This window comes from Chlorocebus sabaeus, chromosome 25 (assembly GCF_047675955.1).
Source record: "Chlorocebus sabaeus isolate Y175 chromosome 25, mChlSab1.0.hap1, whole genome shotgun sequence".
In the NCBI taxonomy this organism is placed as follows: domain Eukaryota; kingdom Metazoa; phylum Chordata; class Mammalia; order Primates; family Cercopithecidae; genus Chlorocebus; species Chlorocebus sabaeus.
In genome coordinates, this window is record NC_132928.1 from 61,501,596 (window position 1) to 61,528,521 (window position 26,926).

General features: G+C 42.3%; 1 protein-coding gene across 5 annotated transcripts in view; it reads left to right on the top strand.

Annotated features, from left to right (window-relative positions):
- The first annotated feature begins 22,338 nt into the window (after window positions 1–22,338).
- Window positions 22,339–26,926, top strand: part of GPR161 (G protein-coupled receptor 161) — a 57,213-nt gene continuing 52,625 nt past the window's right edge. Inside the window, exon 1 of one of the 5 annotated variants that reach the window (XM_073011816.1) lies at window positions 22,339–22,511. In XM_073011816.1, the coding sequence (XP_072867917.1) occupies window positions 22,505–22,511 (7 nt within the window). In that variant the 5' untranslated portion in view covers window positions 22,339–22,504. Of the gene's footprint in view, window positions 22,512–22,914; window positions 23,162–26,926 lie in introns of those variants that run through there. The other 4 variants (XM_073011815.1, XM_037985994.2, XM_007989620.3 and 1 more) reach the window with 4 other exon arrangements.

The following is a 26,926-nucleotide window of genomic DNA, read 5'->3' on the forward strand; positions in this document are numbered from 1 at the left end:
CCTTACATGAAATACTCAAGTGAGTCTTACATCTGCAAGTGAAAAGATGACAACCACCATCATAAAAACATGAGAAACTATAAAACTCACTGGTACCAAGGATCAAGAGAAAGGAATCAAACCTTATCACTACAGAAAACCAGCTAACCACAAAAATAAACAACGAGAGGAAGTAGAGAAGAAAGAATACACAAAACAAACAACTAGAAAACAATCAATAAAATGAGAGGGGTAAGGAGGAAGTCCTCACTTATCAATTATAACCCTGAATATAAACAGATTAAATCCCCCATTTAAAAGATATAGACTGGCTGAATAGATAAAAATGTAAGACCCAACTGTACATTGCCTAAAAGAAACTGACCTTATTTATAGAGACACACATAGGCTGAAAGCGAACGTATGAAAAAAGATATTCCACACAAATGGAAACCAAAAGCAAGCAGAAGTAGCTATACTTATATCAGAAAAAGACAGACTTCAATTCAAAAGCTATAAAAATAGTCAAAGAAGGACATTATATAATAATAAAGGGACTAACTCAGCAAGAGAACATATGCACCCAACACTGAAGCACCCAGATATATAAAATAAATATTATTACATCTAAAGGGAAAGATTAACCCAATACATTAAAGGCTGGGGACTTCAGTACTCCATTGTCAGAATTTGACAGATCAGCTAAACACATAATCAACAAACACTGGATTTAAACTGTACCACAGGCCAAATGGACCTAACAGATCTTTACAGAACATTTCACCCAACAGCTGCCAAAAACACATTCTTTTCATCAGCACATGGAACATTCTCCAGGTTTGGCCATATGTTAGGACACAAAACAAGTCTCTAAAAACTTGCAAAAATAAAATCATACCAACTATCTTATAACCACAGTGGAATAAAACTAGAAATAAATAAAAGAAAAACACAGAACTATATGAGTATGTGGAAATTAAACAACACACTCTTGGATGATCAGTGAGTGAAGGAAGAAACTAAGAGTAAAATTTAAAAATTCCTTGAAACAGGTAAAAATAGAAACACCAAAACCTACAGAACACAGCAAAAGCAGCATTAACAGGCAATTTGTTAGCAATAAATTCCTACATCCAAAAACTAGAAAGATTGAAAATAAACAACCTAATGATGCATTTCAGGGAACTAAAAAGCAAGAACAAACCAAACCCATAATTAGTAGAGGAAAGAAATTACAAAGATCAGAGCAGAAATAAATAAAATTCAGACTAAGAAAATGCAAAAGATGAACAAAACAAAATGTTGGGTTTTTTTTTTTTTTTTAGAGACGAGGTCTCACTGTGTTCCACTGGCTGGTCTTGAACTCCTGGGCTCAAGCAATCCTCCCACGTTGGTCTTCCAAAGTGCTGGAATACCAGGTGTGAACCACCACAGCCATTTTTTTTTTTTTTTTTTTTTTTTTGAGATGGAGTCTCACTCTATCACCCAGGCTGGAGTGCAGTGGCGTGATCTCGGCTCACTGTAAGCTCCACCTCCTGGGTTCACACCATTCTCCTGCCTCAGCCTGCTGAGTAGCTGGGACTACAGGCACCTGCCACCATGCCCAGCTAATTTTTTTGTATTTTTTAGTAGAGACAGGGTTTCACCGTGTTAGCCAGGATTGTCTCAATCTCCTGACCTCATGACCTGCCCGCCTCAACCTCCCAAAGTGCTGGGATTCCAGGTGTGAGCCACTGCGCCTGGCCCCACCACACACATTTTTTAAGAACATAAACAAAACTGACAAACCCTTAGCTAGACTAACTAGAAAAAGAGAGAGAAAATCAAAACAAATAAAATCAGAAATGAAAAAGGAGATGTCACAAAGGATAGCACAGAATTACAAAGGATCATTAGAGATTACTATGAATAACTATATGCCAATAAATTTAAAAACCTAGAGGAAATGGATACATTCCTGGACACATACAACCAACCAAGATAAAACCAAGAAGAAACAGAAAACCTGAACAAACCAACAGTAAATAACAAGATTGAATCAGTAATAAAAGTTCTGCCAACAAAGAAAAGTTCAGAAGTGGATGACTTCACCAATGAATTCTACCAAACCTTTAAAGAAGAATTAATGCCAATTATTCTCAAACTATTCCAAAAAATCGAAGCAGAGGGAATTCTTCCTAACTCATTTTATGAGGCCAGCATAAATCTGATAGCAAAACCAGACAAGGACACGACAAAAAAAGTAAACTACAGACCAATATCCCTGATAAACATAGAAGCAAAAATCTTCAACAAAATACTAGCCTATCAAATCCAACAATACATCAAAAAGATAATATATCATGAAGAATGGGATTTATTCCAGGAATGCAAGGATGACTAAACATACACAAATCAATAAATGTGGTACATAACATCAACAGAATGAAGGAGAAAAACATATGATTATCTCAATAGATGCAGAAAAAGCATTTGATAAAATTCGGCATTCCTTCATGATAAAAATTCTCAATAAATTATGTATAGAAAGAAAGTACCTCAACACAATAAAGGCCATATATGACAAACCCACAGCTAACATCATATTGAATGAAAAGAAGCTGAAACTTTTACCTCTAAGAAGTGAAACAAGACAAGGATATTCACTCTTCATCACTCTTACCCAACACAGTACTTGAAGTCCTGGCCAAAGCAATTAGGCAATAAAAAGAAATATAGGGTATCCAAATTGGAAACTGGAAGGTCAAATTATCCCTTTTTGCAGATGACATGATCTCATCATACATAGAAAACCCTAAAGACTCTATAAACAGCTTATTAGACCAGTTAGAGACTTTTTTTGTTCCTTCTCCACTATTGCTGCTTTACTTGACTATCCTAAAGAAAAACTTGTTATAACTGATTTAAAAATTTGGTAAAATTATAGAATACAAAATCAACAAACAAAATTCAGTAGCGTTTTTATAGAAAAAGAAATCAAGAAGGCAATCTTGTTTACAATAGTTACCAAAAAAAAAAAAAAATATGCCTTGGAATAAATTTAACAAAGGAGGTGAAAGACCTCCACAAGGAAAACTACAAAAAACTGATGAAAGAAATTGAAGGGGATATAAACAAATGGAAGAACATCCATGCTCATGGATCAAAAGAATTAATATTGTTAAAATTACCCCACTGCACAAAACTATCTATAGGTTTAATACAATCCCTATCAAAATTTCAATGGCATTCTTTACAGAAATAGAAATAGAAAATACAATCTTAAAATTCATATGGAACCATAAAAGCCCCTGAGTAGCCAAAGCCATCCTAAGCAAAAAAGAACAATGCTGCAGGCATCAAACTACTAAACTTCAAACTACACTACAAAGCTGTAGTAACCAAAACAACACATAGTACTGGCATAAAAAGCAGAAACAGAAACATAGGCCGGGAGCGGTGGCTCATGTCTGTAATCCTAGCACTGCACTCCAGCCTGCATGACAAGAGTGAGACTTCATTGCAAAAACAAAACAAAACAAACAAACAAAAAACCCAGAAACCCTGAAAAATAGACTGATGGAGCAGAATAGAGAACCCAGAAACTAATCCATGTATCTACAACCAACTAACTTTAGACAAAGGTGCCAAGAACATACATTGAGGAAAAGACAGTCTGTTTAATAAATAAACCATTTGGTACTGGGAAAACTGGATATTCATATGCAGAAGAATGAAACTAGCTCTTACCCTACATAAAATCAACTCAAAATGGATCAAAAACCTAAATGTAAGATCCAAAATGATAAAACTACTAGAAGAAAATATAGGGGAAACACTTCAGGACATTGATCTGGGGAAAGATTTTATGAATAAGATCTCAAAAGCATAGGCAACAAAAGCAAAAATAAACACATAGGATTATATCCAACTACAAAGCTTTTGCACAGCACAGGAAAAAATTGAGTGAAAGAACCACCAGCAGAATGAGTGAAAATATTTGCAAACTATTAATTTGACAGGGGATTAATATCCAGAATATACAAAGAACTCAAATACTTCAATAGCAAAAAAAAAAAAAAACACTAAAAAATGGGCAAATGATCTGAACAGACATTTCTCAAAAGAAGACATACAATTGACCCACATTTATATGAAAAATGTTCAACATCACTAATCATCAGGGAAATACAAATCAAAAGCACAGTGAAGTATCATCTCACCCCAGTTAGGATGGTTATTATCAAAAAAACAAAACAAAACAAAAACAAATGCTGGTGAGGATGTGGAGAAAAAGAACTCTTACACACCGTTTGTGGGAATGTAAGCTAGTACAGCTACTATGGAGGATGGCATGGAGCTTCCTCAAAAAACTACAAATAGAACTACCATATGATCCAGCAATCCCACTACTGGACATTTATTTATCCAAAGAAAAGGAAATCATTATATCAAAGAGACATCTGCACCCTCTGTTTACTACAGCACTATTCAGAATAGCCAAAGTATGGGATCAAACTAGGTGTCCAACAGCAGAGAAATGGATAAAGAAAATGTGGGGCTGGGCCCAGTGGCTTACGCCCGTAATCCCAGCACTTTGGAGGCTGAGGTGGGTGGATCACCTGAGGTCAGGAGTTTGAGACCAGCCTGGCCAACATGGTGAAACCTCATCTCTAGTAAAAATATAAAAAATTAGCCAGGCATGGTGGCACATGCCTGTAATCCCAGCTACTCAGAAGGCTGAGGCAGGAGGCTCACTTGAACCTGGGAGGCGGAGGTTGCCGTGAGCCGAGACCGTGCCATTGCACTCCAGCCTGAGCAACAGAGATAAGACTCCATCTAAAAAAAAAAAAAAAAAAGAAAAGGAAAGAAAAGAAAATGTGGTATTTATACACAACGGAATACTATTCGCCATAAAAAGAATAAAATCCCATCATTCATGGTAACAGACATGAAACTGGAGGACAACATGTTAAGTGAAATAAGCCAGGAATAGAAAATTAAACACCATATGCTTTCATTCATATGTGGAAGCTAAAAAAACTTGATCTCGTAGAAACTTTTAGAAAAATAGAACAGAGGATACTAGAGGCTGGAAAGGCTAGGAGCAAGAGGGAGTTAGGGAGAGATTTGTTGAAGGATACAAAGTCACAGTTAGATAGGAGGAATAAATTCTAGTGTACTGATATGGTTTGGATTTGTGTCCCTGCCCAAATCTCATGTGAAATTGTAATCCCCAAAGTTGGAGGAGGGGCCTGGTGGGAGGTGATTAGATCATGGGGGCGGACTGTCCCCTTGCTGTTCTCATGATAGTGAGTGAGTTCTCATGAGATCTGGTTGTTTAAAAGGGTGTAGCACCTCCCACTTCTCCCTCTTTCTCCTGCTCCCACCATACAACTTGCCTACTTCCCCTTTGCCTTCTGCCATGATTGAAAGTTTCCCCCAGCCATGCTTCCTGTACTGCCTGTGAAACGATGAGCCAATTAAACCTCGCTCCTTTATAAATTACCCTGTCTTAGGTATTTCTTCATAGCAGTCTGAGAATGGACTAATACTTGTACTATAGCACTGTAGGATGACTACAGTTAACAACAATGTATTATATAGTTTCAGATAACTAGAAGGAGGATATTGAATGTTCCCAACATGAACAAATGATGAATAAATGTTTGAGATGATGGATATGCTAATAACCTCGATCTGATCAGTATACATTATATGTATCAAAACATCACTATGTACCCCACAAATGTGTACATTTGTCAATTAAAAATTAAATATAAATATATAAAAATTATTTTAAAAGAGCAAGCACCTTTTTTTACTCATATCTATGTTCCCAGAGCCTGGCTGGAGCTGCAAATGACACTATGGCCAATCAATAAACTATTCAAGGGATTGTACAGACGATCTAGGGCTTCATTAATGGTAGGAAAGGCCAGGTTGGAAATTAAACGGACCCACAGGGTCAGGGCAGGCATTGGGATGGATTCTAGAGGTGCTTGGTGGGAGGATGCCCACAGCAACGGACAGACCCCCTCAGGAGAAGTCCAACACTAGGCAAGCAGGGAGGCTCCTGTTCTGGGTGGGAGCACAATATGAAGAGGCAATTCAGGCTAAAGGTCTACCCACAGCTAAAGGCAGTCACAGATCTGAGGACCAAGAGTAGGGCTCTAGTTCAACAGCAGTAAAGGGAGGAAGGCAGAACCTCATCCATAGAAAATTATTGTGCACCAAAGTATCAGACATAGAGGGAGAAAAGAGGACTCCATTACTGAAAACGGAGACTCAGCCATGGGGAAACAAGGGAAGCTTAGACGCTGAGCTGAGACTACTCTTACCTTACTTTTTTTTTTTTTTTGAGACAGAGTCTTCCTCTGTCACCCATGCTGGAGTGCAGTGTCACAATCTCGGCTCACCACAACCTCCACTTCCTGGGTTCAAGTGATTCTCCTGTCTCAGCCTCCCGAGTAGCTGGGATTACAGGTGTGCACCACCAGGCCCGGCTAATTGTTGTATTTTTAGTGGAGATGGGGTTTCGTCATGTTGACCAGGCTGGTCTTGAATTCCTGACCTCAGGTGATTCGCCCGCTGCGGCCTCCCAAAGTGCTGGGATTACAGGCATGACCCACTGTGCCCGGCCTTATTCTTTTGTGTATTCTTACATTAAGCCTCTCAGAACTTGAGAAAACTTCACTGAGTTTCTGTTTCTTACAACCAAAGAGCTCAGTGGGGACAAAGAACTACTTTTTTTTTTTTTTTTTTTGAGGTGGAGTCTTGCTCTGTCGCTCAGGCTGGAGTGCAGTGGCGCCATCTCGGTTTGCCGCCAGCTCCGCCTCCCGGGTTCACGCCGTTCTCCTGCCTCAGCCTCCCGAGTAGCTGGGACTACAGGCGCCCGCCACCACGCCCGGCTGATTTTTTGTATTTTTAGTAGAGATGCGGTTTCACCGTGTTAGCCAGGATGGTCTTGATCTCCTGACCTCGTGATCCGCCCTCCTTGGCCTTCCAAAGTGCTGGGATTATAGGCGTGAGCCACCACGACCGGCCCAAAGAACTACTTTTAACTTCTTGAGTATCTCTCTCCCACTACTGTTTCATCCCCAAATATTCACATAAAATGTATCAGGAGATGCCAGGTTCCTGGGGAAAGGGAAGGAAGGAGTAGAAAGAGAGTGAGATAATTCAGACTCTGGGGAAATCAAAAAGAGGGAGGCATAATAAGGATGAGCGTATGAATATTTTTTCTACAGGGTAAGGAGGTAGGGAAAGACGATATAGATGACTTAGGATTTGTGGAGCTGAGAGAAGAGCAGAAGTTCATTGTATCCAAATTCATTTTCTTAAATGTTGCCTGTTCTCACCTGTGGCGTGATTTGGAAGTAAGACTAACTAGTAAAAGAGAAATAGTAGCCAGGCATTGCAAACATTCAGAGGGTTTCAGAGAAATATATTAGCTGTCTTAAGTTGCAGAATAAAAAATAAAAGGGTTCCAAGTTATATTGGATTTTGTTATTACATCAACATGAAACAATTCTCTTTTCCTAACAGAGCTGGAACTAATTGATTTCTGCATAACCATAATTTAGTAATATTTCCTAATTAAGGCAAATCAACTCAATTGCAATATCACATTAACTTGCCTAATCTCTTTCCTATTAATTACTCCCCTAAGAAATATCTTTTTTTTTTCTTTTTCTCCTGAAGAGTACATCTGTTGTTAAACCATCTGGGAGTTGTAGTGGTTCCTCCCTAATATAAATGGCAGGTTGTTTGAAACCAAGGGTGGTTACTTAAGTTTGGCCATAACTGGGTTTGTCAAGAAGTGACTAAATGTATAAGCCTCTTTCCTCCCTAAACACTAATCAAATCTCTGCGGGCTGGCAGAGGCTGATTTCAGAGGAAGTTATATTAAAAAGACAAACAAAAGACAACAACAAAAACCACCGTGTGGTATAATGTGAAGAATACAAGATTTGCAGTCAGTAGATTTGTTAGTTTCCTGATCTGTTACATCCTGACTGTTCAACTTCAGGTAATTTTTTAAAAAGTTGTTTCTGCAACACAAGAGTAAAAGTAACAGTAATGATATTACTTGCATATTATTTGCCTTAGCTTGCTTACACCTGTGAAGTCCCTGTATAAACCATTAATTGCTGTACAAATATCAGTCATTATAATGGTTAAAAGTATTCAAACATGCAGCTCTGTTTTTTGAGTGGGGATCTCAATTATTGGAGATGTGGAAAAGATACACCATTACTAAACCCCTGACACACAGTTCTAGAAATATCCAGTGATTTTAGCTCTTTGTTGTGCTAAAAATAGAAGAGTAACCCTGGGGTCACCTCAGGTGACAGTAGGTAAAGAATGAGGGACCAGGACGTGAACTTCATCCTGGAATCCTCAATCAGCAATCTTGCAAAGATTGTATTAGTCTGTGTATTCCAACATGTATGAGCCTGGTTTGTGCTGCACTGGGGATGGAGACAGGAGACATGGATTGTAACATCCAGGAACAGCCATGTTAGAGTGAATCGCAGTATGTAAGGGAGGTTGTAGGCCTGTAAGTAAGCCAAAGGGGGAATATTTTGATTAAAGACACATCTTATCCAAGAGAACACCTACTACGTATCTTCTGTATTCTAGGTGCTGCTCTAGATAACAGAGGTAAAAGACAACATTTCTCCCCTTAGGAAGCAGCTCGTGTATTTGGGAAAGGAGACATTTATGTATAAAAAGACATGGGGCCGGGTGCAGTGGCTGTAATTACGCCTGTAATTTCAGGACTTTGGGAGGCCGACGCGAGCAGATCACCTGAGGTCAGGAGTTTGAGACCAGCCTGGGCAACATGGTGAAACTCTCTCTCTACTAAAAATACAAAAAAAAAAATTAATAATAATTAGCTAGGCATGGTGGCCCCCACCTATAATTCCAGCTAATCAGGAGGCTGAGGCAGGAGAATCTCTTGAACCCAGGAGGCAGAGGTTGCAGTGAGAGAAGATTGTGCCAATGCACTCTAGTCTGGGCGACAAAATAAGACTCCATCTCAAAAAAAGAAAATACATAAATAAATAAAAAATAAAATAAAAAGACATGGACACAATCTGCTTATGTGAGCTCCATGAGGGCGAAGACTTTGTCTACTTCCCTCACCGTGTCTGCCACTCAGAAGGTGCTTCAGGAATGTCAGGCGTGTGAACAAGGAATGAGCAAGCCAAATGCTTCAGGAGTTCAAAGAAAGGAACATTGCCTAGTGGTCAGGAAAGGAAGGAAATGGACAGTGCTTGTGTTAGGACTTCAAGGACGAAGTTGGATTCAAATAGCAGAGGTGGAAAAAACTATTCCAGTTGCTGAAGCATCATGTGCAGAGGCCAAGAACTAGAACTGCCCAAGAGAATGAGAAGAGGGACGATAACAATGGTCAGCTATAGACAGTCATAGACACTGTTACAGACACATACTCATTCAGTCTTCACATGTCACAGCTCCGTGAGCTGTGTGTTATTACCCATTCGACAGATGAGGAAGCCGAGGCTGAGAGAGCTAAATAGCCCTGTTTCCCCAGTATCACATTGCAATTAAGTGAATAAGAAAAAGAATAAAAATGTCACAGGTATTTGCAACCACATAAAATATTCCTATGTATTTCCTTCTTCCTTCTTTCTTTCCTTCCTTCCTTCCTTCCTTCCTTCCTTCCTTCCTTCCTTCCTTCCTTCCTTCCTTCCTTCCTTGTTCTTTCTTTCCTTTCTTCCTTTTTTCCTTCCTACCGAGACAGGGTCTTACTCTGTCATCTAGGCTGTAGTGCAGTGGTACGATCACAGCTCACTGCAGCCTTGACCTCTCAGGCTCAAGCTATCCTCCCACCTCCCAGGTATCTGGGACAACAGACGTACACCGCCATGCCTGGCTAATTTTTTCATTTTTTGTAGAGACGAGGTCTCCCTATGTGGCCCAGACTTGTCTTGAACCCCTGGATTCAAGCGATCTTTTCACCTGGGCCTCCCAAAGTACTGAGATTACAGGCACGAGCAGCCCCACCCAGCCTTTTAACGTATTTTCTTTAAATCAAATTAAACCCAAACTCAAATCCCAGACAAATAGAATACGGACACCTCACCCCATCCCTGTCCACCCCTGCCCTTAGGATAATGCAAAGGTTCTAGGGATGAATCTAGATTTTGGGGGAGAAAAATGCTCAAGGAGGCCTTTCTGCTCTTGGCCTACATGTTCACCTCTGAGATGCCCACAACCCCTACCTATGAAGCCCCATGGCCTGTCCCCAGCCTCCTGGGAGTTTCCATTCCTCCTCTGAGGTCCTGCCTTCTCTCCAGGATTTAGGAGACGCGGGAGGAAAGTCTCTGCCAGCCGTGGTTTTCCTTCTCATTGTGAAGAACTCTCAGTGTCTCTGATTTTGCCTGTGTCCCACCTCACCTCTCCTCACCCTCTCCCACCAAACAATACAAATCTCCCTCAAAACTTAGGAGTACAAAACCTTACTTGCCTTTGGAAAAAAGGAGAGAAAATACTGAGAGCACAATACAGATGGCTCCTTTTTTTTTTTCTTTTGGATAATTCCACGGCAGTAAAAATAGATATCATATACAAATTAACAGCACAGTAAATTAATCTACCACAAAGAGTTAACCTTTCTTAGGAGTCTGCTACATGGCAGGGGCTGTAGCAAGCCCTTCACCTATGAGGTAGGTATGATTACCGTCCCTATTTTAGAGTCGGAGCAACCAGAGTTTAGAGGGGTCAAATATCTTACTTAATATTACAAGTAATAGAATCAAAACTCAAGCTCAAGAGCATCTGGCTGGAACGTCTGAGTTCTTTTCACTACACCATATAAGGGAAGCAATGCTTCCCCACTAGAGTCCAGAGCAGCAGTTTCTTTTTTCCTTTCTCTTCAGACAAAAATCAAAATCAAAACACTCTACATAATTACAGATTCCGTATTAAGTGACACATCTAAAAAGAAATTTACTCTTAGTATCATAAAAAATGAAATCAATTTTTACTTGTCTTTGTCACCTTCTAGAACTTTCCATCTGCATACTTAATTTTTACATATTTACCACAATATAATAGGTAGAATTTATAGTCCACATTTAAAATTGCTATTATATTACACTATGTCACAGTCTCATTATTTTAAAACATTCTATATATTGTATGTAAATATATCATATTTATATATTTTTATTTCATACACACATCATTATGTTTCCATAGTCTTGGTACTCTTTTCCTTACAACATCCTTGCCCTCTCTCTGTGCCCACCCCTCCCCATAAACAGAAACAATTAGAGTCTAGTGTGTATTTTCCCATGCATTTCTCCATAGTCATACACCCATACAATAGCACAAGTACTGAGGAATTGACCATTATTTGTTTCCTATATTTCTTACAATACATAGTTTGATACACTTATATACTCTTACAAAAGACATGTCTCAAGTTATTGCTGTACTTTCTTAACAATATACATTGTAAAATTCCTTCCAGGTCAATTGATATCACTTCAACTCTTTCTTGTTTAATAATACAATCTACTGTGTGGTTATTCTACAGTTTATTCAATCTTTACTCTATGGATGGACATTTATGGTTCACTGCAGCCTCGACCTCCCAGGCTTAAACCATTCTCCCACCTTAGCCTCCCAAATAGCTGGACCACAGGCATGCACCACCACACTTGGCTAATTTTTGTATTTTTGATAGAAATGAGGTTTCACTATGTTGCCCAGGATGGTCTCGAACACCCGAGCTCAAGTGACCCACCTGCCTTGGCCTCCCAAAGTGCTGGGATTACAGGTGTGAGCCACCGTGCCAGGCCTCATATATATTTCTGTACTGGTGCTTTTATTTCTTCTTCTTTTTTTTTTTTTTTGAGACAGAGTCTCCCTCTGTCGCCCAGGCTGGAGTGCAATGGCTTGATTTCGGCTCACTGCAAGCTCCGCCTCCCAGGTTCTTGCCATTCTCCTGCCTCAGCCTCCCGAGTAGCTGGGACTACGGGCGCCCGCCACCACGCCCAGCTAATTTTTTTGTATTTTTAGTAGAGACGGGGTTTCACTGTGTTAGCCAAGGATGGTCTCCATCTGCTGACCTCGTGATCGGCCCTCCTCGGCCTCCCAAAGTGCTGGGATTACAGGCGTGAGCCACCACGCCCAGCCCTGGTGCTTTTATTTCTATGGGATAGAGTCCCAGGAGTAGAATTTCTGGGTCGAAGGGTATATATTTGTTGTAATTTAATAGATACTGCCAATTGTCATGTTCATGCAAATACATACTTTTATTAACGGTGTAGGAGAGTGCAGGGTCCTAGTTCCAAATGCTAATCTGAAGACAACTCACCTCTGGAAACATCCATCTAGAGGTGTTGGAAGGGAACCAGGAATATGGATAGTTTCAAAGCTCGACATGTAGTTGTTTCGTTTGGCATGGTTTCTTTTGAGATGGAGTCTCGCTCTGTTGCCTAGGCTAATGTGCAGTGGTGTGATCTCTGCTCACTGCAACCTCTAGCCTCCCAGGTTCAAGCAATTCTCTTGCCTCAGCCTTCTGAGTAGCTGGGATTACAAGCTCCCACCACCACACCTGGCTAATTTTTGTATCTTTAGTAGAGACGGGTTTTCACCATGTTGGCCAGGTTGGTCTCGAACTCCTGACTTCAAGTGATCCACCCGCCTTGGCCTTGCAAAGTGCTGGGATTACAGGTGTGAGCCACTGCGGCTAGTCTCTACATGTTTTTTTTGTTGTTGTTTGTTTTTTGGGTGTTTTTGAGTCTCTGTAGTTGCCCAGACTGGAGTGCAATGGTGCGATCTTGGCTCACTGCAACCTCTGCCTCCCGGATTCAAGTGATTCTCCTGCTTCAGCCTCCCAAGCAGCTGGGACTACAGGCACGTGCCACCATGCCCGGCTAATTTTTTATTTTTAGTAGAGCCAGAGTTTCGCCATATTGGTCAGGCTGGTCTTCAACTTCTGACCTCAGGTGATCCGCCCGCCTCAGCCTTCCAAAGTGCTGGGATTACAGGTGAGAGCCACCGAACCCGGCCTCTACATGTAGTTCTAATAGGTAATAGGGTTTGGGAGTCACAGGTTCACTTCACTATAGAGTTTATCAAGAGGGAGGAATAAGGGGCAGGGATCGGGAGAGCTGTTTGATGTGGATTCCCTTTTCCAAAGAGCCTTAAATTTAAACTTTTTACCTTATCTCCAAATAATGTTATCAGCAACAGAGATACCCAGACAGGACTGAGGAAAGAAAATATTACTCATTCAACCTCAAATGTACACCTCATTACCCATCCACCCCACTGATAATACTTAATTTTTTGTCGTTAGCACAATTACATGGAAAAACATTACCATCTGTGATGGGACATTTTAAGTTCTATTAAAACTACACCTTATGTGTGACATACGGCCACCATTCAAACGGAAATTGGAGCAATATTTTCAGTAATCCTGTATTATTTTTCTGTAAAAATACTATTGTTTATATCAAAATACTTCAATGATTCTAATTTTTCTGGGTAAAGAAACAAATTACTGCATGGTATGGGAGATTATTAAAAGTATTTATTTGCCAAAAGTAAAGTAAATTTATTTGCTAGAAGTAAATATTGAATGTTTTAGAAGCCCGTATTGGCATTTCTCCTTTTTTTCTTCTCTTTTCTGTCTTTTTCTCTCCCCACTTCCCTCTTCTCCTCCCACTTCTTCCTGTCCGTTCCTCTCCCCTAAACTCCCCACCCCCCGCCCCTCCCCGCCCCTTCCCACCCGTCTAGGAGGCTCTCAGAGCAGGTGGAGCCTCTTCACTCTCTGAGAGGCTCTTCTTGTTCACCACCCAGCAGCCAGGCCCACCCGGTCTTGCGGTGGAGCTGCTGCAGTTCCAGTATTGGCCACTAGGGGCCCTCTGCCTCCCTGGCCTAAGGGGAGAGGAAAAGAATGTCTTTTTACTTTTCTAACTTTCCTAGTAGAAATGAGTCTCATGGGTAGTTCCAAAAGAAAATTCTCAAATAAACCAGGGGAAAATAAAGCGAACTAAAGAAAAGAAGCTCCAAATAACAAACATAGTTTTCGACCTTAAGGTGACTAAAATCTACTCCTGGTTGTCTTGACTGACACAGCTAACTGGGCACAGCCTTCGTTGCTCTTTCCTCATCAGAGGAAGCACAAAGCACAGATAAAATTAAATTGACCGTGATACGAGGGTTAGAAGGAGCCTCACTGCCTCTCAAAACGTAGTTGTTTAGCAGCATCACCTCTCTTGACATGACCTTGGGGTCATTCTCCCAGCCCCTGACCCTCCACCCTGGGGAGCTTTTCCTCTGCAACCATCCTGATCTCTGACTCTATCCACTGGTCCAAAGGCAAGATCTCCCAGGCTTCCTGCACCAGCCTGGGGGTTTCTTTAGCCCTCTTAGAGGCTCTGTGACCGTCTACACGGGAAGTTTGGTCTCTTCAGCCCCTTCCCTTGGAGTATCTGACTCTTAATCCTCATCTCACTGTGGGGTCACGACCATCAACAAGCCTGGGCAGAGTCACGATCAAAATCCAGGTCTCTGGACTCAACCCATGGACTGATGTTTACACCACAATCTCTGCCTCAAATGCATGAGGTGACTAAACAAAAAACAAAACAAAACAAAAACAAACAAAAAAAACCCACAATGGCAGTAAGAATAGAAAGGTATGAATTTAATACACTAACAATAATAAAGGATCTTGAGTTCTAAAACTGAACAAATTAAGTGTGTAGAAAAATAAATACACGTATGCCTTCTCAGGTGGTTCAGTTTTTACAGAAGAAAAAAAAAGATTTTCCCCAGTTTGTAGTGTACTCGTTTTAAAAAACTCTGTTTTTCATGACAGTGTACTTTCCAGGTACCCTGGGCTTAGATTCCATTGCTGGCCAACGTCAATGGCTAAAAGACAACACAAAATTAGCACAGTAGCAAACTGACAATTAATAATGGAGAGAAAGCCTGCTCAGGGTGAAATCATAAGGTGGGTGAGAAAGTGATGGTAACATTTCTCACTCTGTCTCCTATTCCACTGGGTCATTCTCTTAGCTGGTGGTCAACCAAGTCAGGAATTATTGCTTGGAGTTTAACATAGATATTTTTTGACTTTCTTTTCTGCTCAACATTCATCCACCATTGCAAGATTTATTCAAGAATACTTCCTAGATGGTGTTGAGTACTTCCTATTACATTCCATTCCTGTGTGATACTAAGATTGATTGGTTCCCCATCAACTATTCACTTAATGGTTTTAGTATACATTGATCACTGTTGCCTGCAATAGTTATTTCATTAAGGGTTGCAAAATAGTGATTTTAAAATTCTATTCTTTGTGCATTTATTTGTAGTCTTTGGTCACATCGAGTGTAATTCCTATTGGAAAAGTGGAATAAATGTTTGATTCCTTCCTTTTATTTACTAATTTTTTAGAGGAATGAATTGGTTGCCTAGTAATCACCAATGGTGACCAATTTTTTAAACTATAAACTCAAAGATTTTTCCATGTGGGTATTATCTTAGTCAGTTTTCTGTTACTATAACTTAATACCTGAGCCTGGGTAACTTATAAAGACAACGAATTGATTTCTTACAGTTATGGAGGCTGGGAAGTCCAAGGCCAAGAGGCCGCATCTTGGTGAGGGCATTCTTGCTGGCAGGGGCTCTCTGCAGAGTCCTGAGGTGGCACAGGGCATCACATGATGAGGAGGGTGCATGAGAGAGAGCCAATCCAGACCCAGATTCTAAAACAGACCCACTTTTGTTATAACTAACTCACTCCCATGATAACCTATGAATCTATTAATCCATTAAATCCATGAATGAGTTAATCCATTCATGTGGGCAGAGTCCTTATGGCACAATCACCCCTTAAAGGCCTCACCTCTTAATACTGTTACATTAGGGATTAAGTTTCAACATGAGTTTTGGAGGATTCAAACATTGAAGCTTTAGCAGGTATGTTCCAATCCATTGCAATTCTTTTTTTAGAGATGAGGTCTCACTATAATGCCCAGGCTGCTCTCGAACTCCTGACCTCAATCCTTCTACTTCAGCCTTCCAAAGTACTGGGATGAACCACTGTGCCTGGCTTATTATTCTTTTTTATGTTCAAATTGTCCCTTCAGATCAGCTCTTGTATCTTTTCAAAATGACCCCATTGCTCTTTGAAACCTCTTTTCTGGTACACAAAGATGTTCTAGATTCATTTTATATGCTTTAAAAAAAAAAAAAAAAAAAGCCTATAAAGTCCAGACCTGGAATAAGCCATTTCTGCAAGAAGCCTTAGTTCCTCTTAATGAGAAGTGGTATTTTGAGACTACATCTGGTTGCTAGCAGCGTTCATTGCTACAGGAGTGCTCACTCGTTCTGTATTCTCATTACTTCTTGCCCTTTGAGTGGTTAGGGTTGGCAAATGCAAATTATTCTTTGCAGGTAGGTTTTTACTTACCTATTCACTTTTATATTTGATCACTTTTTTCCTTGCTAAAAATCACAGGTCCCACAACATAAAGGTAATTACTTATTTGCTTTTTTCTATATGTCTTTTTCTTTTTCCTTTTTTTTTTTTTTTTTTTTTTGAGACAGAGTCTCGCTCTGTCACCCAGGCTGGAGTGCAATGGTGCGATCTCAGCTCACTGCAAGCTCTGCCCCCCAGGTTCATGCCATTCTCCTGCCTCAGCCTCTTGAGTAGCTGGGACTACAGGCACCTGCCACCATGCTCAGCTAATTTTTTTTGTATTTTTAGTAGAGACGGGGTTTCACCGTGTTAGTCAGGATGGTCTCGATCTCCTGACCTCGTGGTCCACCCACCTCGGCCTCCCAAAGTGCTGGGATTACAGGTGTGAGCCACCGCGCCTGGCCTTTTTCTATATATCTTTGTTTCAGACAACAATACCAAAGTACCACTGACATAAGAGAAATGGGTGAGATTGAGATTTTTTTTTTTTTTTTTTGAGATTCTTTTTGTTCTAGGAACATATCCCACTAGGAAAGTGCCATCAAAATATTATATTCTAAACTGATTTGAATTTTTTTTTTTTTTGAGCCAGAGTCTCACTCTGTTGCCCAGGCTGGAGTGCAGTGGCACAAATCTCAGTTCACTGCAACCTCCGCCTCCTGGGTTCAAGCAATTCTTCTACTTCAGCCTCCCAAATAACCGGGACTACAGGTGTGTGCCACCATGCCCAGCTAATTTTTGTATTTTTTTTTTTTTAGTAGAGATGGGGTTTCGCCATATTGGCCAGGCTGATCTTGAACTCCTGACCTCAGGTGATCTGCCCGCCTCGGCCTCCCAAAGTGCTGGGATTACAGGTAGGAACCACCGCACCCGGCCCAAAAATTTATTTTTTTAAAACTTCTTTAAAAATGATTTGTCTTTTTCTTTAGAGACAAGGTCTTGCTATCTTGGCTAAGCTGGTCTTGAACTCCTGGGCTCAAATGATCCTCCCACCTCAGCCTCCCAAAGTGCTGGGATTATAAGCATGATCCATTGTGCCTGGCCCTGAAATTCTTTATATTGTTGTGGCAGAATTGGAAGATAGCTTGACAAAGACGTCGTTTCCTAATCCCCAGGACCTTTGAATATAATGAGATATCACTCCTAGGATTATGTTATTTGACACAGTTGACCTTACGACAGGGATATTATCCAGCTAGACCTGACCTATCACATGAATCCTTAAAAGCAAAGAGCTCTCTCTGGCTGAAAGGGGAATTAAGGGGAAGCCAGAGAGATCAGGGTATAAGAAGGATTTGACACGCCTTTGCTGACTTTGAAGATAAGGGGGCCACATGAGGAAGAACTGCAGGCAGCCTCTGGGAGCAGAGTGTGGCCCCACTGCCAGCCAGCAAAGAAATGGGGGTTTCCATCCCACAGCGGCAAGGAACTAAATTCTGCTGGCAGCCTGAACAAGCTTGGAAGCAGAGTCACCTCAAGAGCCTCCATGTAAGAGCTCAGATTAGCCAACACCTTCATTTTGGCATTCACATGAGCAGAAAACCCAACTGAACCTGCCTGGACTTCTCTCTAAAGTGTGAGATTAAAAAAAAGTGAATGTTTCAGCAGGTGTGTTGGCTCACACCTGTAATCCCAGCAACTCGAGAAGCTAAGGCAAGAGGATTGCTTGAGGCCAGGAGTTCAAGACCAGCCCAGACAACATAACAGAGTGTTTTAAGCTGCCAAATTTGTGGTAATCATTTTGCAGTGATAGAAAACTAATAAAAGTTCTTATGCCACCAACTTGATATTCATCCTAGTTTTTCTTCAATTTTTGGAGGTTTTTTCTTTTTTAAGTTAACTTTTCACAAATTTGTAAAATACATACTTAGTTTCAAACACATACAGGAAGGAACCTTCCTAGAAACCTTGCTTTCTTTTTTATTCCTTCTGTTTGTTCCTTTCCCTTATTGGAAACCTTCTTTTTGTTGTTTTTGGTTTGTTTTGTTTTTCCACTTTTAAGTGTAAGCAAATACCTATATATTTATTTTCTTTCCTTTTCTCACATAAAAGATAACATGGGCCAGGCAGGGTGGCTCACACCTGTAATCCCAGCACGTTGGTAGGCTGAGGAGGGTAGATCATTTGAAGTCAGGAGTTCAAGACCAGCCTGGCCAACATGGTGAAAACCTGTCTCTACTAAAAATACAAAAATTAGCCAGGCAGTAGTGGGGTGTGCCTGTAATCCCAGTGACTCAGGTGACTGAGGCAGGGGAATCGCTTGAGCCTGGGAGTTGGAGGTTGCAGTGAGCTGAGATCGCGCCACTGTACTCCAGTATGGGTGACAAAGTGACACCATGTCTCAAAAAAAAAAAAAAAAAAAAGATAACCTATAACAAATATTCCTTCACCTTGCTTTTTTTCACTTAACATCTTTGATGCCACTACATGTTAGTGTATAGAGATTTTTTTTCATTCATTTGTAGCACTGAATCCTAACTTATACCTCTAATCCCCTATTGACAGACATTTGGGCATTTTAAATCTTCTGTAATTACAAATTTATCCCAAATATATAACGTTGCCTTTTATTGGCAACAGAAGATAAATGTGTACTTGAGGATTTTTTTTTATAGATCAAAAGATAAATGTACTTGAGGATACTCTCTTCCCCTGACACAAAATATGTGGAATTTTTTCCAACACCAATCAATTCTCTGACACCAACTGGGTATCCAACAATTCAATTCAATTCCGACACTAACTCCCTGAGATAGTGCAGACTCCACAGATTAGGGACTCAGTCCCACACACTGTCCCCACTTCAGGCACCACATGAATGTCCAGGGCCTCCAGTACTTCTGATCGACTTGGCTTCAGATCAGGAGTTCCCATGGCCAATAATTTCCTATCACAGCCAACAGAGCTCAGGAAAGCACTTTACTTACTTTGATTACCGGTTTATTACAAAGGATACAATTCAAGGGAAGCCAAATGGAAGAGAGATGTAGGACAAGGCAGTGGTGCGAACTCAGCTCACTGCAACCTCCACCTCCCCAGTTCAAGTGATTCTTGTGCGTCAGCCTCCCATGTAGCTGGGACTACAAATGTGTGCCACCACGCTTGGCTAATTTTTGTATTTTTAGTGGGACAGGGTTTCGCCATGTTGGCCAGGCTGGTCTTGAACTCCTGACCTCAAGTGATCCACCTGCCTCAGCCTCCCAAAGTGCTGGGATTACAGGAGTGAACCACTGCACCCGGCCCAATAATGCTCATTTCAATATATCAGCCCTAGTGGATGACATCATGAAGTGGTCAGATACTTGAAATTACAGACAGGATCACTGCAAATGTGACATAGATATACAAATGTAGATCAAGTCACCTAACTTGTACTAGTAAATCTGATACCATGAGTGGCATTGTTAATAGTGAGGTGATTTCCAAAATACTGAACAACTCTTGGTAAGGTTTGAGTAAATCAAAGTGCAATCTTCCCTCAATTTACATAGTACTTGCATTCCTAGACAAATTGCTGTACAACAACACCACGCAAAAACAAAAACCTTCCATGCGTATATGTAAAACAGTTTGTTTCAGACTTAGAAAAGTACAGACAGTTTTTATTGTCACGTGTGAGAGGAACTGTTCTTTTTGTGTAGGACTATTTCATGTACTGCAAGATGTCTGATATCCTGGGCCCCACCCAATAAATGCCTGGGGTGTCCTCTAATCATTGTGACAAACCCAAAATACCTTCCAAAATGTCATATTAAGAACCACTGAGTTAGATGCTTTCTGTTCCAACTAACAGAGAAATAAACCCATACTGATTTAATAAAAAATATATATATATATAGATTGGCTCTTGTTTCTGATCAGTCCAGTGGCGCACCAGTTTCAGGGAAGTCTTCATCTGAGGTCAAATGGTTTTACCATTCTATCAGTGGAGGTGTACTGTAAACAAATAAATAGAAAAATTGATACATATTTTATAAATTTGGACACATTGTATGTAGAAAAAGAAGACAGCTATGAGACAGAGAGCAGAGATAAGAGAATTTCTTTTAGATTGGTCAGGGGCTGAGTGCAGTGGCTCACATCTATAATCCCAGCACTTTGGGAGGCCAAGGTGAAAGGATAGCTTGAGCCTAGGAGTTAAAGACAAGCCTGGGCAACATAGCAAGATCCCATCTCTAATCAAAAAAAGGAGAGATTGGTCAGGGAAGACTTCTCTGAGGAGGTGACATTTAAGCTGAGATGTGAAGGGCAGGAAGGGCTTGGCCTGTAAAGAGTGGGGGAAATAACATTCCATGTGGAACAAATAGCATACTTCACAATTTTGCTTTCACCAGTTTTATGTGGACTGCTAGACTGAAATGATATTTTACATAAAACATGTTTCATATATAAATTATTCAACACGCATGTGAGGCTCAGTTGGACAAGGCCTCTCATTTTAGTTTATAAGTCTTTGTGGATCTCTCTAAAACAGAATGGTTTATTAAACTAATTTGGGAAAGGAGAATTAGTGTGTATCTTTCTCTTTTTCTAAAAAAAAAATACATTCTTGCACAAAAGCAGTCACGTTTTTCACAATTATCACCTATACAATGATATACAGTGAAATAATTAATAACAATTTGTCTGTTTTCTCTGCATCTGACTGAATTCACTCATAGCTCAATATTAGCTCCAGAAGGGAAAAAAAAATCTTAAGACAGCAATTGAAAATGCATTTGTTGGCAGCAATTTCTATGCCTGAATGCACAGTAAGTTCTGAGCTTATGAGCTCAGAAAAAAGAAAAATCTTTGTGATAAATAATGTATTTGATAATGAGCAGCAGGAGAAAAAAAAAAGTCTTCTGTTGAAGAGTTCAAAATGAAATAGAGTAAGTATGGGAAAAGGTTGTTCAGTATGAAGGACATCTTTTGCATCATGAATGGGTATGGAGCCAAAACAGCCGTAACTGTTTATTTTTTACTCTCATTCTTGCCGTGCCAGTCCGTGGCATATGTTTTCAGACCTTTCGTGAATACCAATTTTCAAAAGGGTTTAGTTCTCCGAATTTATGACACTGGTGATTTAGTTACATGACCTCATTTGACCTTTTCAACTCTACAGATAGGAAGGTATGAGTATCCCCATTTTGTATATGAATAAGCTGAGACTCAGGAAGGTTAACTCACTCCCTCAGGCTCATAGAGCTTAGCCGACAGCTGAGCCAGTGTAAATTAAATAAATAACAGGGAGTTCAAAATAAGTGTCTAAAATACTCTTAAGAACAGAAAGCTTTAAGCTCCTTCAAGGGTCTGGCTTGCCGGGTGACCTAGACTCTAAGTGGAGTGTCAGTTTCCAGTTTTTGACCAAATGAAGCATTTATCCTATAAGAATATTAAGGCATCCATTTACTTTTTTCTCCCCATTATCCCATTTGTCCCCGGAGCAATGTGGGTGTTTGGCAGGTGCCAGACAGTAAATTACTGTTCTAAATGGTGCCTCAGTGGCCCAATAACATTAATAATAAGGAAGCATCTCCCACAGTGTCAATCTGTAGACAAGGGAATAATTAATGTATTTATCAAAGTAGATGGATTTCAGAGGAATGTGAATCCTGCTGTAAGCACAGCACCAGGGTTTTTTTGTCTTTTTTTTTTCTTTTGCTGAAGTTTAGTGAACTAGGCTTTATAACTTCTTACCTGATTATTTTGTTGCCCTGTTTGTCCTTCCTTCTTTCCTTTTTTAGCAGTTCTACTCTGTGCTTCAACTTTTCATCCCCTTATTAAGACTGCTGCATAGAAAACGTAGGAGGCTGGAGACAGGCAGGGAAAGTGGGGAGTGAGGAAGGCAAAACAAACATTCTGAGAAGGAACTGTTCCGTCCTCCTAGCTGACAGCGCCCGCTCTTTGTTTTGTGATGACTGCTCCCTGGCCTTTTGGCTCCGAGGGAGTGCAGGGCAGCAGTGTGAAGACCTGTTTACGTCCACTCCCCACTCCCCAGGGCGGATTCACTGTGGTATTCACAGAGCCCGGGACAGAGTCTGGCAGCACGCAGATGGATGCTCGTGCCCGTCGGCTGGATGAATGAAAGGTGAGCAGCAAAGGCGATACCAGGATCTTCCACGGCGGGACTGAAGGAGGAGAATGGGACTGTGCGGAGCCTGCGGGAAGAATCTGAAAGTGTCTGTGTGATGCAGAGAGACATGGAAAAGGGGACGTCCCAGCGGCTGGAACTGGGACGCAGGAACGGGAACAGGGAAGGCCTGAGTTAGGGACCACAAAGGTTTTCAGGAGAAAAGTGGGGCGAGCCGAGAGGGTAAGGGCGAGACAAAGAGCAGCAGCCGAGGCTGTTCGTGGGAAGAAATGGGAAAGAAGCAGCCGGGAGGGCGGGCGAGCTGACGGACGCGAAGGAAGGGGCGCGGGTGGGGAGGGGCGCCGGGAGCCGCGCGGGGCGGGGCGGTGCGGGGCGCTGGGAGGCGGCTCGGGGCTTTGGGGGCCGGAGGGGCCCGGCCGGGCGTGGGGAAGGCGGGGCGCGGGCGCCGCAAAGTTACTTGGCCTGCGTTTGCCCGGGTCCGCGTGCTGGTGGCTGGCCCGCGGGAGGAGCGAAGCGGGGCTCGGCGGGCTGAAACCCGAAACCTCCAGTCCCGGAGCGCGGCGGGGAGGAAGGAAGCGGCGGCGGCGGTGGCCGAGGCAGGGAGGCGGCTGGGCCGGGGCCTCAGCTGCCGCGGCAGCGGCCCCTCGGTGAGCACTCGGCGTGGGACGCGGTCGCGGGCCCGGGCCCGGGCGGAGAGGGAGGTCGGGATGGAGCCGGGCTAAACTCATTGTGCGGGGCTGAGGGCTCAGGGCGCGGGCCGGGAAGGGTCCCCGCCCCCACGGCGCTCTCCTTCTCCTCGCGCCCCTCTCAGAGGTTGGGGCTGTCCTCCGGCCGCACTGCGCCTTGCTTTGGAGAGCTGGAGCTCTTTGTGGGAAGATGTTGGGAGCGCGCCCCGCCCCTGCGGCCTGGGGCTTCTGAGAGGCCCACCCCATTCTACTGGGTGCAGCCCGCCCCCGTTTCTCCGGCACCGCCCGAGGCCCCCTACCCAGTCCGCTGGATGGGAGGGCGTAGGTGAGTGCCCGGGACTTGGCCGATGCGGGCCGCGCCCCCTGGGGCCAAGAGACTTCACGACCCGCTCAGGGCAAAGGGTGTGGGGAGAAGCGGTCACGCCCCTCCGCTGGAATCCGTGAGGACCAGGTGAGCAACCTTCTCCCAGCCGGCACTCAGGGCGCTGTCTCCCCGAGCCTGGGCGGACGGCGGATGGCGCGCCCAGAAGTGGCCCGGCGCCGCGGGGTGGGCGGCTCTGCCTCTCAGATCTGCGGGAGGGAGATTCGGCTGGTTCTTGGAAAGGGGAGGACTTGACCAGGACTTGACCAGCCCTTGGCGCCTTCTGGGCCAAGCTTAACCCCCGTGCAACCTTTGGACAAAGGCATATGGGATGAGAACGTTTGTTGGATAAGTGGGGTGTCTCCTGTGCTTCCTGGAGGTCTGCTTACCAGTAACCACACAGCTGCGCATTGGCATCGCTTTATATCACATCTTGGAGGCTATTTTTGCTCGTTATTGTACCTTTCATCCCTTTTGCAAAGTGCTTTCAAGAGCAGGTCATTTGATCCTCCTCCCTGTGAAGCCGTGAGGAGGTGTGTGGTTTTGGAGGGAAAGAACCTCAGTTCCTTGGTTGTCCAGTGGAGTCACTGATAACCTCAGGTGAGCCTGTCTCAGCGTGCTAGGAGCTTGGGGAGGATGGCCATCGTTGTGGCTCCTCCGTAGAGCCAGGCGTGGATTCAGCCCGGCCTCTTCTCCCCTAGTGACCTGGACCTCCAGATGAGTTCTGGAGAGCTACTGCTTCGGGGGAATAGGCGGTTTTCCCTTGTAATCTATTTTACTGCAGCTACTGGGAGCAAGTGAAGAGAGGCATTTTTCAGGCCCTCAGGGCAGAAAGAGGAGGTGGGAGGGACCTCAGGTCACAGAGAAAGAGGCTCTTCAACTGTAACTGGAATCCATGGCACCCATTTCTGTTACTTCTTCCAGAGCACCTCTCCCGGTCCTCCTCCACACCTGTCTTATTTTATATTTGTCAGGTGCTTACAAGCACTTTCATATACACTTCTTCATTCACACAACAGCCTTGTGAAGCTCTGCTAGCCCATTTGATAGGTAAGGAAACTGAGGCTCAGGAGAGATGAAGCATTCTTGCCCAGCTAAGTAAGCAGCCCAGATTGAACTCAGATCTTTTGCCTTGGTAATGCTTTTCACGTGGTTTCCTGATGGCACACAGGTGGGTCCTTTAACTCAGGGCTCCTCCCTGCCCTGTAGCTCCACCACCGTAACATCAAGAATAGAGACCCCTCATTAAGAGGCCTGCTTGACATTTTGGAACTAAATCCAAGGCCGCAACGATATCCAAACCGTTCTCTTTGTGTTGCAGCCTGGTACACTGGCAGTCCTCTGAGAGGTGAAGGAGCACTGTGTGGTCAGAGGGCTGTGAGCTCTCTGTTTGGGTTCCGAGGAAGACAGAATGGGCTGAACTGGAGCTGACCTAAATGTCAGCAAGAGGAGGTACAGTTCTGTGGTGTAAACTCCACTGCCAGTCGGGACCAGTCAGGAAGCCTGAGTGCAGGAGGCTGGTGGACAGGAGGGCTGAGTGGGAGCTGTGTGCTGCTAAGCCTGTCTCCAGTAAGGGGGCAGCTGCAGGTGCGGTAGGGCTCCATCACATGGTTGCCTGATCTTAGTTTTGGGGGAAGCTGTAAATTTTTACGGAAAAAAGGCTTCATATGTTTTTAAAGATAGCAACTGATTCAAAACATTTTTTTAAATGTGCATGCAGTTTAACCAAATTATGTGTGCAGGCTGCTTGTGACCTGCAGACTGCCCTTTTGCATCTTCTGTGTGAGACCTTTGGAAGCACTGACTGTCATTCTGAGATGCAGTAAAGCATGACAGCAGGGGAGAAATGGTGTCTTCTTGCTGTTTTTGTATAAGAACAAAAAACATCAACAGAACTAGAGATAGCTATCAATGATACCTGGAGTTTGGAGGAGTGTTTGACTTTATGACTCCATACTTCATTCATTCACCCAGTACTCATCTATGATTCTGTTTCTACCCCAAGAGAAAAGGCTTACAACTAGTTTTAATCTATTTCCTTGCACATTTTATGTGCTCAGCAGGGGAGAGGACGGCATTCATGGCACATATGTTTAGGGAGTGCTGGAGCATGAAAGAATTTGCAATTGGCCAGGGGTGAAACATGAGGAGGTATATTTCAATTTTATTTTGGTTTGTGTTTGTTTTATACTCAAGCAATGGGTGAGAGAACACTGTGTTAAGAGCACGATCTGAAGTCAGCCTACCTCCCAGCCCTGCCCCTTATAAACTTGTGACCTTAGGTAAATAATGTAAAGCATTCATGGAATATAGTACTTTTTCAAAACTAAGAGCTGTAAAATATTTTTAAAACATAGTAACATATAGGAAAATAAATTAAATTCCCTTCTACCTCTTCTCTATTCCTTCTCCCCACCTTTGAGATAACCACTGTAAATGTCTATCTTTTTAGGTCTTTTTCAATGTGCTTAATACACTCACCAAGCCTGGAAACATAGGCGAATATATAGTTTATTGATATTATATAAAACATGATAAAATAGTATTATCTACATTTCTGACTTTAGGACCAACCTGAATATATTGAATATACTTGAAAAAATACATAAATGAAGCTGGGCATGGTGGTGCATACCTGTAGTCCCAGTTACTTGGTAGGCTGAGGTGGGAGGATTGCTTGAGCCTGAGAGTTCAAGTCCAGCATGGACAACATAGTAAGACTCTGTCTGTTAAAAAAAGAAAAACATAAATGGGGTTATATAATAATGCTCTGTGGTTTACTTTTTTGATTTAACAGTATGACTTAGAAGTCATTCAGTAATAATAACAGATACAATGTACTTCATTCTTTTTAATAATAACATAGTATTTCATAGTGTTGGTTCCCTATAAATTATTTAAACATTCCCCTATTGATGGACTCTTAGATTGGCTTCCAACTTAATCTAGATTTTCTGTGTATCTTTATCTGTGTACATGTACAATATTTCTGGGTAAAAATTGTTCCTGGATGTGAGATATGTGGATCAAAGGAAATGTACATTTTAAGTGGTTATTTACGCAGAGTTCTCTTTGTTTCTTTAGGTCTGGAAGATTGTGTAGAAAAAGAGACTGAATTATTTACTGTATTTATTTAAGGTTATTTGTTTGAGAGTAAGTAGTGAATTGGAAAGGTATAGCATTCAAAAGTTATAAAAGGCAACATCTCCCTCCCACTCTTCTTTCCTAGCCCTCTTTTTCCTTTTTTGGATGTAACTAATTTTACCAGTTTTTGTGCATTCTTTCAGAAATAGTCCATGCACCTGCAAGCAAATAAAATGTACCTTCTTGGCTGGGCGCAGTGGCTCATGCCTGTATGTAATCCC